This window comes from Fringilla coelebs (genome assembly GCF_963513975.1).
Source record: "Fringilla coelebs genome assembly, chromosome: 9".
In the NCBI taxonomy this organism is placed as follows: Eukaryota; Metazoa; Chordata; class Aves; order Passeriformes; family Fringillidae; genus Fringilla; species Fringilla coelebs.
The window spans coordinates 30,551,197-30,571,731 of record NC_140067.1 but is presented as its reverse complement, the minus strand read 5'-3'; the positions used below and the strand labels follow the sequence as shown (position 1 = coordinate 30,571,731).

At 50.4% G+C, this 20,535-nt stretch overlaps 1 protein-coding gene across 3 annotated transcripts in view; it reads left to right on the top strand.

Annotated features, from left to right (window-relative positions):
* The first annotated feature begins 6,369 nt into the window (after positions 1-6,369).
* Positions 6,370-20,535, top strand: part of NOTCH2 (notch receptor 2) — an 89,482-nt gene continuing 75,316 nt past the window's right edge. For all 3 annotated transcript variants that reach the window (XR_014616373.1, XM_084211165.1, XM_084211164.1), the window contains exons 1-2: positions 6,370-6,479; positions 17,087-17,168. Coding sequence is in view for 2 of the 3 variants with exons in the window: in XM_084211165.1 (XP_084067291.1) it covers positions 6,398-6,479; positions 17,087-17,168 (164 nt within the window). In the remaining variant the exon portion in view is untranslated. The remainder of the gene's footprint in view (positions 6,480-17,086; positions 17,169-20,535) is intronic.

Genomic DNA, 20,535 nt, shown 5'->3' with positions numbered 1-20,535 from the left:
GGGGTCCCCCTGTGCTTCCAGAAGCTCTGAACAGCCTCTGTCCGCTGGGCACTCCCCCAGTTGCTGCCCCTGCCCCCCCAGCCTGGCAGACTCGAGGGGTTTTGTCCCGAGTGGGGCACACGCGGAGCAGAGGGGAAGTGGGACCGACCTGGGAGCAGAGCAAACTCCTGGCGGCTCTGTAGCACCTGCGCTCTGCTTGGGTGGGTTTAGAGAGCAGAGCTGAGCTGAGCTCTCCCTTTTCCCACAGTGTGCTCATTGCCACTGGGGAAATGTTGGCACGGGGTACAGGCAGAGTGCAAAAGAAAAGGTGCTCGTGCAGGGTGTCCTGGGAGCTCCTCTGCTCATCATGTGAGCACGGAGGTCAAAAGCTGTCAGTTTTGGCTGCTGACACCCCTCAGCTCAGGTCCCTGGGTGTCTTTGTGCTGTTGGGGACAGTGCCTGTTGCAGGGAGCAGGTGCTGTGTCCCCCACTGCCCACGGGGGGTTTACACCACAGGGCACGCCGGGTTTGGGTGACGGGGGTTTCCTCCCTGAGTGACACAGCAAGAGCAGACAGGCAGAGCTGGTTCCCAGATGCCAAACCTACCATGGGTGGGGCACGAGTGGAGAGGAAGAGACCAGCAGGGTGGCAAAAGCCGGCTGGGTGCTCCAGCCACCGTGTCAGGTATAAACCAGGTCTCTCCTGGCACAGGCTGTGGCTGCTCTCTGCCCTGGCACCACTCTGGGAGCAGGAGGGTTTTGGTTTCTCTGTTGACTTGGGCGCCAGCTGCTTCTGCTTTGAAGCAGCTCCTTGCACTTGTAAACCCCATTTTTGAGTAGGTTTTGAGAAAGATCCAGTTCCAGCATCTTTTCCTCTGGGATCCCACGATTTCTGGAAGCTGTTTTGCCATGGGTGAATGTCCCAGTGGTGTGAAGGGTTGTGCCTCCAGCACCGCCCAGAGCACTCAACACCAGAGAAGTGCTTGGACAGCAGCGGCCAGGGTGGCAGGGCTTGAAGTTCAGCCTTTAAACGCTGTGGTCTTTGTTCTCCTTCCCTGTGTGGCCAATGTGAGCTGCCGCAGCTCTGGAGGGCTCTGAATCCCACCAGGGCCAGAGAGGGATGTCCCACAGAGCCAGGCTGAGGGCTCGGGAGGTCCCCTCCGCCCTCAATGTGTCCTTTTGGAAAGGAGGAGGTCGATTTTCTGCCACCCAAAAATGAAGGCTTTTCCGAGGGCGGGGTGCTGGGTTGGCAGCTGGCCAGGGACAGCTGACTGTGGGACCAGCCCTCCTCCACTGGCCTGAGTCAGTGCCACATCCTGCCCCAGAGTGCCCCTGAGCTGTGCCATCTCCCCTGTCCCTGGTGATGCAGCTGGGCTGGTCCTGAGCGCTCAGCAAGCCCCAGGGCAGGACTTGGGGCACCTGCCTAGCCGTGACCCTCTCGCCTCTCTGTCCCTGTTGGTCACTCCAGACCTGAGCTCTTTGAGGGTCGCTGAGCATCCTGCACTGGGGAGAGGTGGGGTTTGACTTCTCCCCCGCAGATACCCTCCTGCACTTCCTGCACAGTCTCTGCCCGCCTGCCCAGATGTATTCCTGGCTCTGCTTTCGCTGGAGCAGCCATGCCACCTCCCCGCCCAGCCTGTCCCCTTCTCCCCCGCCTCGTGCGGCGTTTGGGTGCCCTGCAGGGCTGCCCCGGGGCTTGCCCACAGCTCAGAGCCCTGCACAACTCACACGGCTGCTCCCGGCTGCTGCATTCACGTCTGAGCTCACAAACCCACCGCAGGGGACAAAGCAGAAGTTGGGGAGTCCCTGCCCACCCCAGCGAGGCTGTTGGAGCCGGCCACGAGGCTTTCTAGAGCTCATTCATGGCTGCATGCAGCAGCCCAATGCAATTTTGGATCATGCCACTGTGCCCCAGTTCTCTGCAGAGAGATGATAAACCCGTTTCCTCTGTCACTGCTTTTTCTCTATTTTGTCTTTTCCTCCCCCCTTCACCCCCGCAGCCCCGCGGGAGCTCTCTGGCCACCCCAGCGCCCTCTGCTTCCCTGGCACGCTGCCCATGCTCGCTGCAAACGGGATTCCCCAGCCCCACTGCGGCACAGCGCCCGGAACAGCAGCGCACCCTCCTCATCGGCCACAGCTAGGGCACCCCCAAATAGGCAGCGGGGACAGGATTTGCATAGAAGAGCAGAACAAAATGTGCTTGCAGGAGCTGCAGCAACCCCAAATCCTATGCACTGAGACCTGTGGTTCCCGAGCCTGGAGACCCTGAGGTGTGTGTGGCTCCTCCTTTCCTGGGGTTTCACGTTCCCCCCTTCACAGCCATGAGCCCCTTGCAGCTGCGATGGCACCTTGTCCCTGCCTTGGCACAGGAGGGAACTCTCGAGGCAAGGAGGGGCTGGGTGGCTGGAGGGACACAACAGCATGTCTGGGAACTGAGGCCAGGCTCTGGGTGCCACAGGAATAGGAAGAAGCCCCTATGCTGCTTTGCTGTGCCCCCACAGGCACGGGGAGCACAGCTCTGGGGGATTGCCACACCGTGGCACAGGAGGGGTGGCTCGCCCGGGCTGCGTGTGCGCTGGGAGAGGAGCAGGATTTGCCGGCTGCCAGTCGCTGCTGCAGCTACCCAGAGCCTGCTCAAGGTCAAGAGGAGAGTTACAGATAGATTCCCGTTTGTTCGGCCAGTCCTGGATACAGACCCAAAAAAGGGAACCCAACGGTGGTGGTGAGCAGCTGCCCCTTCCTTGAGCCACGGCCGTGCCACGCTGCCAGGAGTCATTGCAGCGCTGGCTGTGACCCCGGGGGTGACCACAAATCCCTGTCTCGCTCCACCCGTGCCCAGAGCCAGGGGCGTTTCGGGAGCTTAATGGCCACTCTGTAGGTCAGACCAACTTTGGTAAAAGCTTCGCAACTCCATCTGCAATTGAAATACTCCAGGGGCTGCGAGAGCAGGCAGCTAAGGCAGAGGGCACAAATTCCCCTGGCGATTAGCAACAGAGGCAGAACAGGGAGCCCAGAGCATTCCTGCCGGGCTTGATGCAGGAATGCCTTTGCACTTCTCTGTTTCTTTTTAAGACAGGCTGGCTGTCAGGTAAGGTAATCATGGCATAAGCCAAGTCATGTGGCTGTTAAGAGTTTGCAGATGAGCCACAGGACAAGCTATTTGTGGCACAGGCACAAGGCTGCCAGCCCTGAGGATTTTGTTGGAAGCCTCTCTCCCTCCTGCTTTTCTTAAACCTCTTGGCTGCTGACATCTTGTAACTGTGAAACACCCTCAGCTCCCATTTTAATGGGGTTCCAGCTTTCCTGATTACAAAAGAGAAAGCTGGAACATTTGACTCAAGCATGTTTGTCCTATGGACCCCCAGATCAGGGCAGGTTATCTGGGATAAAAGCAATGTTTATCTGGGACAACATGTAAAATCAGGGATGAAGGCAGGCATTGGGGTGTGGGCTGAGCTGAGGTCTGAATGCCTGAACCACCATCAATGCCACTGAAAATTACTACAAGAAAGCACAATTTATTCAGAGCAAGCCAATACAAAGCTGTTGAAATCAGCAGTTCCTCCAAGGTGAGGTACAGAGAAGTGCCATGGTCCTGACTGACCAGCTACAGATGCACAAAAAGCACCTCAGAATGTTCAAATGAATTTGCCTTCTGTGAGAGGAGCAGGGGGGAGCACTGCAGAGCCCCCAGCCTCTGCCTGGCAGAATTCCCTGGCTGGAGAGGTGAGGCATTTGAGATGTGGGGAGCTGCTGCCCCTGGGAGCTCTCTCTGAGCAAAGTGCATGGATCCTCTGTGGAACCAAAATCACAGCAGAGTGAGACTGTGAGTGGAGTCACAGGCAGGGCCTGATCTCCCAGTCTTTGTCAGACCAAATGCCAGGATTTCCCTAATTGCTGGGGCCGCTTAACAAACTCTGCCTGTTCAGCTCTCCTAATCCTTCAGCTGGCATCACTTCCAGTGCACCCAGCCCTGTGCCAGGCACCCTGCCCGACCAGCAGCTGGGGCTTGGTTCCCACACCTGGGTGAGACATTCTGTGGGCAAAGAGGGGCAAGACATGGTCAGAAACCAGACAGAAACTGTAGGAAACCTTGCCAGAGCTCTCCACTTCCAGTGTTGGCTGCTAGTCTTCTCTGGGAGGGGAACTGGGGCTGAGGTGGTGTGTGGTAGGGCTGCATGAAGATGGAGCAATGCTGAAACACATTTCTAACTCCTCCTAAAGGATTTATTGCTTAACAACAGGATCATGAGGATAATGGGGAGCTAATTGAGGAACTTTGGTGTGGGGACACAGCGGGGCACCTGTCCCTGTCCCCTTTCTGCTCCATGCATTCACTGCTGGCACAGGCAGTTTGGAGAAGCTTGGCCCTCACCTTCCTAGCAGCAAAATCCACTCTGTCCATCTGGATTCAGTCAGTCCCAGCCTCTATCACATACAGGACCCACTGGTGTCTGCTCTCACTCCTTTTAACTCCCCACAGAGCTGCCGTGGGATGCTCTCTCCCATGAGCAGCTGAGAGAGAAGAGCAATCAGCAGGTTCCCCAGAGCTGCAGCAGGGAAGCAACGCCTTCCTTCTTGCTGGCTGGATTCTCCCACTGAGCCACAGCTGCCAGCTGGAGCTGCTTGCTCCCAAGAGCTGTGCCAGGGAGGCTGTGGATCCTGTCCCCGTGCTGTACTCAGAGGCCTGTGCTCAGGCCAAGGGAAACAAAGTGGAGGATGAGCCACTTCAAGGTCAGGGGTGATAAGTAATGCTCAGCTCCGAGGGGAGCTGGAAATGGCAGCTCTTGGCGAAACACCAGAATTCCTCCAGAGTTTGCATACTGGGGGTCTGGCCTCCACCTCAGCAGGTGAGGAGCTGAGGGGAGGGTGCTGGGCCAGGAGCAATCCCATGGAATGGCCATCATGGCTGTGAGGCACAACCGCCTGCCCACGGGCAGCTGCTGGAGCAGAACGGGAGGCTCTGGCAGCTGTGCAGGATGGAGGGGGGCTTGTCAAGGGGTTACACTGGAATACCTGGAAAAATCATAATGGGGTTAGGGCACTGACTGTCCAGCCCCACGCTTGGGAGGGACTCTGGGATCTGGAGAATTACAGGGGGAAAACAGTGAGGTTTATTCATTGCCCCTCTCTCCCCCAGCCCCGGTACAATCCTGCCTTCACGGGCCAGGCTGCCGTGTCAGCACTGCACACAAAGGGCTCTCAGTCCTCCGAGCCCGAGCCAGGGCAGAAGGATTTTTAACGCTTTAAATGATAGCCGAGGACTGGGAGGGATCTTGAGGCTGAATCCAGCTGCTGTCCTCCTGAGACCTCTTCTGTGGGAACACAGGTCTCCTCCCGGGCTTTTGCAGCAGGAGCAGCTGTGGCAGTGGGCCGTGGGGCAGTGAGCTTGTCCGTCTGTCCAGCAGCTCCCCTGCTCACTGGGGTGAGCCTCGGTGCCGAGGCTGGTTTTGGATTTCCGATCCCGCTGGGCACACTCCGGATCTGCTGCCTGCCCCCCACATCCGAGCGAAGGGCAGGGCAGCTGCAGAGCCCCCCGTCCTCTCCTGCGGGCTCCTGCCACCTCCGCCACCACCCGACGTGTCCTGCTGCCCTCTCTCCACTCCCCCACCTTGCTGCCGTCTGCTCCCATCCCCACTGCCTCCCATCTTCCGTGACCCCCACGGTGCAGCCCCTCAGTCCCCATCGCCCTCATCGCCCCCACCCGCGGGTCCAGCCCCGGGTCCAGCCCCGGTCCCAGCTCGCCTCCATCGTCCCCATCCCCGCGTCCATCCCCGGGTCCGGCCCCGCTCCCCCGTTTCCCCATCCCCAGGTCCATCTTCGGGTCCATTCCCGGGTTCATTCCCGGGTCCATCTCCTGTCAATCCCGGTTCCATCCCGGTCTATTCCCGGTCCATCCCGGGTCCATCCCGCTCCATCCCGGGTCCATCCCCGGTCCATCCCGCTACATCCCGGTCCATCTCCTGTTAATCCCGGGTCCATCCCCGGTCCATCCCGGTCCATTCCCGGTCCATCTCCTGTCAATCCCAGGTCCATCCCTGTCCATCCTGGTCCATTCGGGGTCCATGCCCAGTCCATCCCAGGTCCATCCCGGGTCTATTCCTGTCAATCCCGGGTCCATCCCGGGTCTGTTCCTGTCAATCCCGGTCCATCCCCGGTCCATCCCGGGTCCATCCCCGGTCCATCCCGGTCCATCCCGCGTCCATCCCGGGTCCATCCCGGGTCCATTCGCGCTCCATTCCCGCTCCCGCCCCGTCCCCGCCCCTCAGTCCCGCGCCGCGGGCGCCCCCTGCCGGCAGCCCGGGCGGGGCGGGGCGCGGCGGAGGAAGCGGGGGCGGCGCGCGCGGCCGTGTCCCTCCGCGCGGGGCGGGCGCCCAGATCCCTCCGCCGAGCCCGTGGCGGCGGGAGCGGCCGTGGCCATGGCCCGCGGAGCGGGGCCCGCGCTCGCCGCGCTCCTCGCCCTGGTGCTGGCCGTGCTCCGCCGCGCCGAGCCCGCCGCCGGTGAGTGCCGGGGGGCGCGGGAGGGGGAGGGTGGTGAGGCTGCGGCGGGGCGCCAGGCGAGGGGCGGCGCGGGGGGGACCGGCCGCCGCTCTCCGCCGCTCGCCTCCCCCGCGGTCCCGCCGGGGAAGGGCACCCGCGGCCGGGTGACATCGCGCGGGGGGCCCGGGGCCGCCGGCGCTTTGTGCGAGCGGCCCCCGAGGCGGGCGGGCGGGCGCGGGGCGGCGGCGGGCTGAGCCCCGTGGGAACGGCGCTGCCGGAGCCCCGCGGGAGCCGCCCCGGGCTGCCCGGCCAGGGATGCGCTCGGCCCGGGGAGCTGCGGGAACGGGCGGCGAGCAGGGAGCAGAGGGTGCGCGGCGCCCCTCGCTCCGCATACCTGCGCCGCGAACCTTTGTGTGTGGGGGACATTCCTGCACACACGGAGGGAATCTCTGCGTCTCCTCCTCCTCCTCCTGCTGCTGCTGATCAGTCCGGGCGCGATAAAGCCATGTGTGCACATCTGAGGGAACTGCCGCTTTTTGTCACTGTTCCCCCTTGCACGCTGGCGCTCGCGTTATGTGTGAAGCTTGTTCATAGCCATAACCGAGGGGATCTGGTGGAAATCTCATGGCATTTCCACAGCTCCTGCTCCCGGAGTAAAGCCTGTGCAGTCTTGGCACCGCGTTAAAGCTATCGAGGACCAGCAGTCATTGATTGATTGATTGCGTGCCTTCTCATTCCTTCTTTTTAATCTTGAGAGGTTAGATTGCTCTTCAGATGGCTTGTGAAGAGTGCAGCGATGGGAGAGAGTACTAGTGGAAGTCGTTTAGGGATGAGCAAGCAAGACACTGGTATTTTCAGTACTTTTGTTGTTCAGTATGGTTTTGGAGTGGAAATTGTTGAATGCGGCGTTTTCACCGCTTCTTGCTGGTTTGGATGCAGAATAGTTGGGTCAGTCAATCGATCTGTTTTGACTTTGAAACGGTCAAATTAAAAATGGTCAGTATTTGTCCCCTGGGAGAAATGTTGTTGGGGGTTTTTTCCAGTAATCCTCTCTGAAAGCCGATTTAGTTTTGCTAATATGTTGCAAGAAGGTGCTTGGAGTTAAAAAAAAACCTGTTTCACAAATATGTTTTGGCTAGGTTTGTTCAAAAGGAGAATTAAAGGGTCTTTCAGGGGTAGGTGTCTTACACATATGCTTTTGTGGTAGCATGGGCTTGTGGTGCGTAGTAGCACCGTCATTCCTGGAAATGCCTTACACAGTCCACTAGGATGGCAAAATACTAATTTTGCAAAGACTAAATGTCGCGTCCACTTAGTGAAACTGTACTTTCATAGGAGCAATTTAGCAGCTTATTGCCGGCCCTTTCCCCGAGGGGCTGAGAGAAGTAGCTGTGGCACACCTGTTGTCACTTGCCTGGCTACTCTCACCTGAGGTGGCTGAGGTCCTCCCATGCTGCCGAAATTTTTTTGCCTTTGTGGGTGGAATCTGTTCCTGTTGCTGAGCAAAGGCTGGTCGGCAGAGGTGACAAGTCCAGGCTGAAAGTGACTCCTGTTGTTGTGAGATACTGACCTGCATCTGCTCAGTATCACTCCCTGGGAGTGGGAGCGGTGGCTTGAATTAATGGGAAAGGGAAAGATGAAGTCACCGAAAGGGTATTTTCGGGTGCATATTCAACCGGCTTGATGCTCTTGTGCAAGAGAGGGCAGGTACCTGATGTCAGCCCTCTTGGTCAATAAAGAGGAGGCTCCTGGATGCGCGGAGCGCTATGGTTTGGACTGCTCAGCCTTGTCTCATCATGCAAGCCCCATGGTGCGGCAACTCGCTTTTCCAGTTTGGTTTTGCAAAGGGCTGCACTTGGAGGTGCAGTAAGCTGGGGTGGGGCAGCAACACCTGCGCTTTTGGTGAGGATACTTACCGATAATTGCTGTGAACCATTCCCTCCTCTTCTGGCCTGGCTGTCAAGCCCACCCTAATTACCCCCTGTCTTAACCCTGGTGCTCTGTCTCACCAGGCTGCTGCTGCTGCCTGCCAGCCCGTGTTTCTAGCAGGTTACAATCCACTTTTAATCGGTGCCGTGCTGGCGTGGACTGCAGTTTGAGGTCTTTAGGATTCGCCCAGTGAAATTTGGAGGACTTCAGATAACGCTGACAGTGCTGGTCTGCTTGATATGGATTTGCTTATGGGAGAGCAAGTTCGACTTGATTTTTTTGAAGGTGTTGCCATCTATCAAATTTGTTCTTATCAAAGATGCTGATTTAGACTTTCAAAAGGGAGCGTTATGAAAATCTGACTAACTCGCATCACTTCCTGCAGGGCATCACTTAGTCAGATTATAAATACGTGAAGATCCTCCTGCTCCTGTTCTCAGGACTTGAATCCTTGGGAAAGGAGGACTCACGCCTCTGGTGGCATTTGGCATTTGAATCTCTTTCAGTGGATGGGTTGGGTTTTTGTCAGCTTCCACAGCTACTTCCCTCCCTAATTTTTAATTTTTTTTTTTATTATTTGCTCCTGTTGCAGTAAGTGGGTGATCCCCTTCAGTAGATCCTGTTCGGGCTCTCCCAGAACTGGTGTCTGTGCCATGGAGAGTTTGGGTGGCTGGCCTTTCAGCCCAGGACAGGAGTAGGTGGAAAAGCAGTAGCAGGACTCTGGCAGCCTGTTTCTTCTGGGAATCTATTTTACTTAGCATCAAAACCGAGCAGTTATTGTAACTGCACAGGTAGTACAGTAACTGAACAGTAGCTCCAGGTGTAACATCGTTTCCTTTGAGTTTGTGCTCTTGGCTAATGACTCTTCGGTGGAGCATGGATACAGTGATTAGTGTCACCCCTCCTTTGGGACACCTCAAGGAAACATCATCCACCTTATGAAAAAAGAGCTTTCCTAAGCACATGTTAAGAAGTAATTTTGTGGATTTTTTTAATGTCCTCAGTTTCTCTGAATTCATTTTGAAATCGTCTCTCCAACAGAAGTCAAGGCTTGTCTAGCAGAAGTAGTGCTTATATCATTCTAAGCAGGGTCATCTGAGATCTGCAGAAATAATCATCCGTTCTGTTTAGAAAATAGTCTGTTCCTAGGGCACATGTCCTTTTTTTAGACTGCCATGGGGATGAAAAAAGAGCTTTGTATCTCAGAATGGCACGGGCGCCCGCTGTTTGTTCCATGCGGCAAGCCCTGCTCTCACTCCCTGCCATCCACGGCTGCGGAGGTGCTGGGATCACATCTCTGCACGGGCAGGCGTGCTCAGTGTTCACTTTAATAGTAAAGATTTAACATTTCTGCACGGGCACACACGTTTAGTGTTCACTTTAGTAAAGATTCCACATCTCTGCACGGGCAGGCGTGCTCAGTGTTCACTTTAATAGTAAAGATTTAACATTTCTGCACGGGCAGGCATGCTCAGTGTTCACTTTAGTAAAGATTCCTCATCTCTGCACGGGCACACATGCTCAGTTTTCACTTTAATAGTAAAGATTTAACATTTCTGCACGGGCAGGCATGCTCAGCGTTCACTTTAGTAAAGATTCAACATTTCTGCATGGGCACACATGCTCAGTGTTCACTTTAGTAAAGATTCAACATCTCTGCATGGGCAGACACGCTCAGCATTCACTTTAGTAAAGATTCAACATCTCTACACAGGCACACATGCTCAGCGTTCACTTTAGTAAAGACTCAACATTTCTGCACAGGCACACACGCTCAGCATTCAGTTTAGTAAAGATTCAACATCTCTGCACAGGCACACACGCTCAGCGTTCACTTTAGTAAAGATTCAACATCTCTGCACGGACACACACACTCAGCATTCACTTTAATAGTAAAGATTCAACATCTCTGCACAGGCACACACACTCAGCATTCACTTTAATAGTAAAGATTCAACATTTCTGCACGGGCACACACGCTCAGCATTCACTTTAGTAAAGATTCAACATTTCTGCACTGGCACACACACTCAGCATTCACTTTAATAGTAAAGATTCAACATTTCTGCACTGGCACACACACTCAGCATTCACTTTAGTAAAGATTCAACATCTCTGCACGGGCACACACACTCAGCATTCACTTTAATAGTAAAGATTCAACATCTCTGCACAGGCACACGCACTCAGCATTCACTTTAATAGTAAAGATTCAACATCTCTGCACGGGCAGGCATGCTCAGCATTCACTTTAATAGTAAAGATTTAACATTTCTGCACAGGCACACACGCTCAGCATTCACTTTAATAGTAAAGATTTAACATTTCTGCACAGGCACACACGCTCAGCATTCACTTTAATAGTAAAGATTCCACATCTCTGCACAGGCACACATGCTCAGTGTTCACTTTAGTAAAGATTCCACATCTCTGCACAGGCAGGCATTCTCAGCGTTCACTTTAATAGTAAAGATTTAACATTTCTGCACGGGCACACATGCTCAGCATTCACTTTAATAGTAAAGATTCAACATCTCTGCATGGGCAGACACGCTCAGCATTCACTTTAGTAAAGATTCAACATCTCTGCACGGGCACACATGCTCAGCGTTCACTTTAATAAAGATTTAGTGCTGCAGAATGACGGAACACTTGGGAGAAGAGGCGAGCATGGCTCCCGCCTGCCAGATTGCCATGGAAACACCAATACCTCTTCAGCTCTTTAATTGCCTTCCCTACATTTTTTTGTTGAAAACTTTTTTTTTTCCCCTCCTAACTAAGTGCTTTATGTTGCAGTTCTGGATTTTAGGCATTTTGGCTTTGTTTGGAAAACTGCAAATGGGAGAAGGCAAAGAACAGTAGCTGTGTGGGGAGATGGAGAGCATGGTGACTGACAGTCTTTCAAACTGTGTTACAAGTTCATCCTAATTTCAGTGTCTATTACAATGGGAGTTTTTATCTATAGTTTTTCAGCAGCAGCAGTGTCACATGAACTGTAGCTGCATCTGATATACATATCAGTGCTCCTGCAGCTTCCTGGGCCTAAGACCCCAATGATGAAAGACTTCAACTCTACCTGTGAATCTACAGGATGGTTCCCAGCTCTGTTCTTAGGAGGGTTGATTAGTAGTTTTTGCTGGTCCTAGGTGTTTGGAATAGAGATTTGAACCAGATGATGGCAGGGCATGAGGTTCTGCATGTCCAAGAGCTTTGTGTAGTCAGATTGGCTGTTAGCATCCTCAAATTAAAAAAAACCCCAAAACCAAAAAACAAACCAGAAAACCAAAACTGAATAATTTCTTCATGTTTATAGGGCTGTTCTTCTGAAATCCACTTAAATATTTTCTTTTCAATTTTTTTTGCACTTGTCTAGAGTGTTAGTGAAGGAAACCAGTTTAGATATTAAAGTTTTCTCTCTCGAAAGGTGTCGGGTGTTGGTTGAGTGCCTTCACACTTCTCTGAGCTCTGCTTTGCTTCTCACTTGACGAGTCTTGCATTATCCAATTGATTTCAGTCTTTTGTGTGTAAAAACAGCGGAGATGTCTTAATCTGATTAAAGCAATTCACTTTACAGACTGTTTCCATGCCCTGTAGACAAGCTTTGTCTTTAACTACTACCCTCAGTGTGTGAAGTGCTAACTGGTCAGCTTGTTTAAATTCCCCAAATGTTAATGGTTTCTAAATCTGAGCTGGCTATAAGGCTTTACTGCTTTTTCACAGTGAAGATTTTTACCAGTTTGCTTCCTGCCCCCTCCATGTGCCTGCCATAGGATGATCAGTTCTACAGGGGAAAAAAGAAAAAAAAGGAAAAAAAAAAAACCAAGCTATTTTTCTATTTTCAGCTAGCTGGTATTTACTAGTGGTTTCTTCCCTGCTATATAATCTCACTGGAGCTGTAATCTCTTGAGGTTAGTGAGCAGCGTAATTAGTCCTTTGTGGTTTTCCTCCAAAATTTGGTTATCTTTGGGTATTCTCCCCATATGTACAGTGCTGCTTACTCCTTACCAGCTCTTCCAGCAGTTGTGGGAGCATTCTGTCCCTTTCTGCACATGGAGGACCTTCCTGCAGAATGTACCTCATGTTTCAGCATTAACTGCTTTCTTCACGCTCTGTTTTTCCTGAAGGGAATCAGCAGCTGTCTTTCTCTCCCTTGGAATTTGAGACCCCCTTGATTTGTTGTGTAACTGGTGTTTCTGGCCACGCTGATGGTCGTCCTCTTCAGGGCTGATCCACCTCTGTCAAGCAGCCCTGAGCATGGGGTTTTCCATGCCTCGTCTTGTGTTGCTGTTGTTTGAGGGCTCCAAATCCTTTTTCCTCCTCTCCCTTCACACATAATGGGCAGCACAGTTGAACTGACAGGCTGATTCTCATGAATCTCAATCGAGACAGAAAATTCACTGGCTGCATAAAGGTTATAGAAACCTATTTTGTCCTTTACCTTCTGTCTAGTCTTAAACGCGTTTTTAGCTTGACTTTTTTCCTATGTTCAAGTTGGTTGTTTTCCACCCACTCCCACAAGAAAGCTTTTGAACCTAGGGGCAAGCTTTAACCACATAGTACAAAGGTCTGGGTTCTGATTCTGAGTTTCTATGAACATAATGAAACACTTATGGGCAGAAAGAGGAGAGAGGAGCATGTAGTGTCCTCCTGGGAGAAAGCTGTACCAGCAGCTCTGCTGCGTTCTCTGCCAGGACATTGCTCTCCCCTTACTTAAAATAAAACCTCTGGCCAGATCCTGCACCTTCTGAAATGCAGGATAATCAACCACAAAGCTACAGGAAAGCAGCTTTAGAGTGTCTTTCTCACAGCATTAATTGTTTTGGTATTTTTCATATCTATTTCTGCTTGGCTTTCTCTGAACTTGTGGGCAAGGAGTTTATTGGCATTACTTTCCTGTGGGTAGTTAGAGCAAAGCCCTTTCAGACTTGCTCTGGTTGTGGCTCGAGTTCCCTATAGCAAAGTTCTCTGACACGGCTTCTGATCTTAATACTACACTATTTCTTTTAAATTTATAGCTCAGAAAATATTTGAATTTATAGTAGGCAGATGACATGTGGAAACCCAATCACAACATCCAGATCACCTTGGCGTCGTAAAGAACACTGGGGCAGAAACAAAACTTTTCTTTTCCCCCTAGATTTTAACTGTCTCTTTAGCCAAAAAGAAAAATTAAATCTAGTCATAATTGTGCCCCAGTTGTGAGCTTCAGATTTGGATGTTGAAAATTGCAGCGTTCCCTCTAGTGTATCTTGTGCTCGTTTTACAGCAGTGCTTATCTGGTTTTCCCTCTTTGGAAAATAGTCTTGGTAGGATGTGAAATGCCAGGTTAGAGTGCAGACAAGGATTGGTATGGGCTCCAGGCTGGGTGGTATCACTTCAAGTGTTCATCTTGCCTGCACTCAGAGCCTTTCCTGAGAAGTCCCTCAGCCTTGGCTGCAGTGGCTGCTGGAAACTTGGCTGCTCCTTTCTGGCAGGGTCTGCCCTCCCCAGGACAAACCAGCCTTTTGAAAACCAGGGGGTGTCTGCCCAATATCCCTGTAAGCTCCCTAAAATTCACGAGGCTAACCTACCTTCTGGCAGGCCATGGCAAGCCAGAAAACCACCCTCAATTCACCATTTCTGTCTGTGCTAAATGCAGAAGAAAACTGTCAAAAGCAGCTGTCAAAGCCTTGACAATGTGCTGATGCTGTCTATATATGGCTTCTAGAAAAGGGGCTTTATCTTTCCAAGGCGAGGCTGCCTTCTCTCGTGCTGTACACACCCGAGTATTTCCAGTTCACACAATGCATGCAGCAAAACAAACTTTTTATGCTGGCTGAGATAGAAGGTAGTTTCTGGCACTTTCAGCTCTGGTAGAGTAGCAGAGAAGTAGCTTTTGAAGTGATTTGTGTTGAAATGCCTTGGTTTTGCATGTGTTGTGAAATTTTTATGAGAGATATAGGGAAATACAGGAAGACAGTGCTTTGTGCACAGAAATGCTAATTTTACTGTGAGAACTGTAGTCTTCTATTTCCCTTGTGATTTTTTTTTTCCAAGAGAAGTCACATGACTCTTTAATACTTATTTTAATATAGAATATGGCTACATTTACATTCACTTCAGCTGTAGTTGCATTTCAAAGGATGTCTATTCAGTCTAAAGCTGAAAAAGTACAAAGTATTTTTGTATTTGTTTTCTTAGCTTCTTCCACTTCGGAATTACGATAGAGAAAATATATCCCATTGTCTCTGTGAAAGAACTCTAAAGGCTGGTAGTAGTTTAATGACCTGCTAAACAGCAGTTCAAGGTGGGAATAATTTGTCAAAAACCCCAGGAAAATTAATCATTACTTTGCTAAAGCCTCTCTGCTGTGTCTGTATTTTCCCTAGCAAACCAAGTTGGAATCCTTGGTTGGGATCCTTCCTGTGACCCTGTCAGGCTCTTGTTCCCCCCTGTGTGGCTGTGCTGGGAGGTGCTTTTGGCCAAGTGCTGGTTAAGCTTTTACCATGTGGGTTACAAAATCAACTGGCCGCTCAGTTCTCACTGGGGACGCGGGCACTCGACGAGATTACAAAATTGTGTTTGAAAGCGCGAGCACAAAAGAAATAATCCTCTGAGTATTTGCTTCACTGGCTCGATTGGTGTGAGAAGAATGGAAATTCAAGGTGCTGGGATGAGGACAGCAAGGCTGGTTCCCCTCCTGGCTCACTTTAACCCTCCTGCAGCTCCCTGGAGAGCCCAGGGTGGTGGGAGTCCCCGGAATCCCTCGGAGCAGTTTCTCCTGGACACGGTGTAACTGAGCCCTGCTAACTAGAGCTAATCTCTGCTGTGAAAACAGGCTGCTGCCGTGGTAGACAGCAGCAGATGAGGTTTGGAGTCAAAGCCGTGTGGAGGTCGCGGTTAAATGGGACAGAAATTGTCAGACAGGTGCAAGTCAGCCCTGGCGTTCCTGCCTGCTGCGGGGAATGCCGCGCACAATCCCGGTAGTGTTTCTGTCGCTTGGGAACCCTGACCTGGGGGTTATCTGGAAGGGGCTCAGAGTGGAATTTTGCTCATTTCCTGAGAGCTCTGCAGCAGCAGCGCCATCCAAGTGCCCCTTTTTCAGAAATCAAGTTAACAGCAGCAAGCATACTTGTGTTGTGGGAAACGCTGATCGTTTTCCTGGGGGTCTGGGTTGAATTTAACTGTGTGCTCTGTAGGGATTGCAAGTGAAACGTTCCTCTAGTGCCTCGTGGTGTGTGTGACCTGTTTATGTGCTCAGGGTTATTGAGAAATAGCACTTCAAGCCCTGGGCTGCAGAAGCAGAGTCTGTTCCAAGCTGTCCAGTTGCTGGACTGAATTTGCTCGGGTTGCAGGGAGAGCTTAGTGGGACTGCTGTGTTAACTCTTCCCAGTCCCATTCCTTAGCCACCAGCACATCAACCTCGGTGCTGGTTTGTGTCAGTTCTCCCCTTGCTGAGTTTGTATTGAAAATTTAGCGCCCCTTGAGGAAAGGAAAACTATCTTTATTAAAAAAAAAGGGGGAGGGGGGCAGTCAAACCTCCAACAGCGGGCTGACAAGTGGGCAGTTCAGGTGGTTGGATACTATTGATGTCTTTAGGTGCCTTTAATTAAGGTTGGTAAATGCTTTCCCAATGCAATAAGGTTGTGGAAAGGGGGTCCATAAAGGTGTGGAAGTGTGTGAGTTTGGGGCCAGGGGACAACTGGAGACTGGGAAGAGCTTGTGACTTCTTGGTCTGTGGCTAAGCTCAGGACAGGACCCAGCTGATCTGGTTCTGAGAGCTTGATCTGGTAGTTTGGTGCTCTCCCAATGGCAGGCTGTGGTCTGGGTGGAATGGCTCAGTCTTTGTGGTTCCAAAGTGCCCTCTGCTCCTGCAGAGTTTCCATCCTTCTGGTCACTTTGGAGTGCTGCTTCAGGTCCCTGTGAAGGGAAGAGCACTTGGCAGAGCTGGAGGTTCCATCAGGACAGACCTCACTGGAGCTTCCTGTAGACTTGGATGAAAACTGGCTGGCCCTGAGCTGTGTTGTACTGAATGCCTTTTTAAAAACACAGTAGTGAAAATGTCAAGTGTGGGTTACAGAGCATCTCCTCAGAAATACCAAATTCTTTGCTGAAACTTGTCAACTGCTCTGGTGTTTTCCACTTATTTGCAAACATGATCCTGCCTGAAGTCAGAGGGCCACAACAGTACCTGCTGCAGCAAATTCTGGGATGCTGGTGACAATCAGCAGGTCAGCTCATGAGGGACAGATGCCCCTGTTTCAGTGCCAGGTACTCCTAGAGACAGTAAAAAAGAAGGAAAGGATTTGGGATTAAATATTCTGGAAGAAAGCTTAGGAGTAGCTGCTTTGTATTTCAGAGAATTTCAGTCCAGGATTCTGATCAGAAAGTGGTAACTGAGGACACTTAACCCAAAGTATGCAGGTGCCAACACGAATGTCTTTGGAGCTTGCTGAAATTACTGCACACTTTGCTTTGAAAACCCACCTTCAAGAAATTCCGGGAAGATTTGGTTGCCTGATGAACAAATCTGTATTTGATTCCTCTTTCAGTCTGGCTCTTTTGATGCTGCCAGAGATGAAATTCAACTGTGTGATAGTGTCTTTGTTTTTGTTCCAGTCCTATAAAATGTTCATTCCCCTGAATACGCTAATGAAGCTTTGACCTGACATGTATTGTAGCTGTGGGTTTGATGGTTGTTTTCTTTGCTTTTCTTTCAGCTCTGCAGTGTATGGATGACTCCAAGCCATGTGTTAATGAGGGAAAGTGCATTCCATATCAAAATGGTACAGGATATTGCAAGTAAGTTGGTTTCATTTCTAATCAATTTAATTACCCATTTTCTTTCCTTCAGGACCTTAGCCAGAAAGGAAATGTGATTTTTTTTGAGATTTTCTTGCAGGGTTCTTCCAGCATAAGAGTTTTAGCACAGTTGGTGTTTCTTTCTAATGCATTAGTTCTTGTGTGCTAGCTTTTTGTAATGTAGAGATCTGGGATTCTTGTTCAGTGTTTGGGTTTGGATCTTGTCTGTTGGATTTCTTTGCGCTAGGTTGGGAACTGAGGCCAAACCCATCGCAGAGGTAAACGCTGTACCTTGTTTCCAGACCCACAAACTAAGTTGAAACTTGCTCTCCATCTTAATAGCTCACCTTACTTTATGGAGCTCCAGCCTCAATTTAAATATTTTTGAGGTTTTTCAGAACTGTTCTGCACTCTGGAGGGTGCCAATTCCCTCCTACTGCTTGAGAGCAAGTAATACATGTGAGTTGCTAAAACACACTAACAACCCCCCAACCAAACATCCACATTTGTTTGCATCTTGTAAATTGATTTTGGTCAATGCTGACACCAATCTTCACTTCGTTGCTGCATGGGAAGCTCATCAGCAGGAGCTTTGGCAGGGTGTGTGTTATCTGGAGAACATCACATCTATTTAAATGCAGTTCACCTTTCAAACTACAGTACTTAGGTATTTTATTTTATTTTTTTAAATAAAGCGCTATTTTGCCAAAAAATGAATCCTCTTTCTTTGCTTGGGTTAATTTACTACGTCTGCAGTAACCCGATTATTTTCTAGAGGTTGTTTACTGCATCAGTTCAAGTTGTGTCATTTTCTAGCATGCTAAGACACTATCTTAGTGCCAGCCTTCTTTAAATATTAGTGAATTTTGTGCTGTTGATTTGGCTTGGCTAACACAGAACTATGCTCCTCACACTTCTTTACGCTTCCATCTTCCCTAACCACAACCTTTAGTTCTCTATTAATGTGGTACATAGAGCTTGATGTACTGAAATTGCACCTGTGGCACACAAAGGGGAAATCATCATCTAACTGGAGACTCTCCTCAGGTTCAAATCAATACCTGATGTGCAGAAAGGCCACAGAAAAGCAAATATGTAACTTGTTATTCCCTGTAAGTGTCTTCTAAAATTTCTAACTCTTGCTGGTTCCTATTTTTTTTTTTTTCATTTCCAGGCTTTTATATTGATTTAAGCTTAAAGAAGCTGCCCTTCTGAAAAGAGAGCAGGAACTTTTCCTGCTTTTCACTTCTATTTTGAGTCTGAAACAAGAAATGGGTGTCTTCTGTAGGTCTTTCTGGTGTGTACTTAAGCGTGTTAGTCTGGAGCCGAAGTATGTAGGTCACAATAGAGGTAATAAACAAGGCTGGCATTGATGTTGGTGCTGCTTTTACCTTCCTCAGGACATTTTCTCCAACTTGCATGTTCCTCTTAACCATGTCTGAACAATTGCTTTTTACAGCCTCTGTTGGTTCATCTGATTAACTCTGCCCTGTTTGTAGTGCAGTCCAGATCTTGACGCATTTCCCTCGTTACAGTGGCAGCTTTGACCAGCGGTACATTTTTTTTTTAGCCCACATGTACAATAATAACGTTGCCTTCCTCCTTGTTGTGCAAAGTGTTCTTGCTGGTTTTAGACCTACCCCTCCTTCAAGAAACAGCTCAGCTCCTTTGCAGGTGCTGTATTAACTGGAAAGGCTAACAAAGAGCTGTATACAGAGATTAGTAAGTGCCTTTTAGTTCTGCCTCGAGAACACTTTTTTGCAGAAAGGAAGGAACAAAGTAGCAAAACCCACCTCAATTGTGGAGTCTCTACCTTTAGCAAGCTGATTCTTAGCATCCTGTTTTGGTTTTAACTTTTTTTTTTCTTTCCTGCACTATGAGGAACTCTGAATAGGGGAACTTTCTCTCCGGTTTAGTAACCTAAATGACTTTCTGAATTTTTGATGGTTATGAGAGTAGAAATGTTTTGCTCAGGAAACTGAATTTATTACTAAAGCAAGTGGCTTGGCTTCTGAGGCTGCAGGATCTCTCAATGATTAGCAGCATCTCCACCCCTTCCACTTTCTTAAAGTTATCTGCAGTACTTCCTTTGCTGGGCAATAAGTTATTATAACTGGCTCTCTTCCTCTTTCTGTATCTCCTCTTGGCTGAGTTGTTTGTTGTAGTGTGTGGCTGGGCCATCCCGCCAGCCTTGCTGTCTCCAAGGTGAACTGCTGAGGGAGAACCTGCATCAGCAATAACCAAATGTGATAAGATATGAGTAAGCACTGATAACCAAACACCTCGTCTGGGTGTTTGGCCCAGCAGTGGATGGCAGCATATTGCTGAAGCAGCTCCTTTGAACATCCTGTAGCATCCACTCTGTTAAAAGGAAAGCTGGTTTTCTGCTGAGAAACCTTCATGGTGGTGTGTCTGGCATCTGTTATGGGAACAGTGAGTGTGACCCCTGTGAGGAAGCTGGGGTTGAGCTTTATCAGATTGCTGCTGTGAGTGCCCTTTAAGTAGCTCTGTTCCCCTGGTGACGCTGCTGGCCCATGGCTGTCCTTCTGTGGCACTGCTGACAAAGTTACTGACCTCCTCTGACCTTGATTTTATATTTAGAAAATTACACATTCCTGTGTTTGCATCTTCCAAAGACAGATTTTTTTTGTGCGTGTGAGAGCTCTTTCCTACCCTCATTCAGGGACTCTCATGGTGGGGATGCAGGCTTTATTCCACAGAATTTGTCTGTATCTGCAGCAGCACTGGAGGGCACCTGTCCTTCCAGGCTTTCCTGGTCCTGCTTTGACAAAAGGCAGGTTCAGTTTGGAGTTTGGCTTTGCTTTGCACTGTGATGGGTGTTTTGTTGTCCTGATGAGTGGGGTTTTTTCCCCCTCAAAGCCTCTCTAGGCAGCCTTTTACACACTGTCAGTGTGTCAAACACCAAGGGACCTTCTTGTATCCTCTCATATCCAAGGAGAAGCAGGGTGACGGTTCCTTGCTGCTCAATGCTGATTGTGAGCACCACAGCAAAGCAATTTCTTGTCTCCCTGTGCCTGATGACTGGGAAGCAGCAGTGGGAAGAGTCCAGGGGGCAGAGCTGTGAGCTTGCAGCGTCTCTGCAGCTGCAGCAGGCTGGGGAGGAAGGTGTGGGCACAGGGAGCTGCTTCAAGGACAAGCAGAGCAGGGCTTTTGGCATCGCTGCCTGCTGTTTTCTGAGCAGGAGGATCTGCTCCCTGCAGGATGGGGCAGTGCCTCTGCTTGGAATGGGGCAGGGCCCAAGAGCAGGGAGTCTCCTGACTGATTTCCACAGTGTGGCCTCTCCCAGCTTCCCACCCCAGTGGCAGGGAGCAGAAGGAAGGCTGTGCCAGGGGGAGAAGCAGAAGTG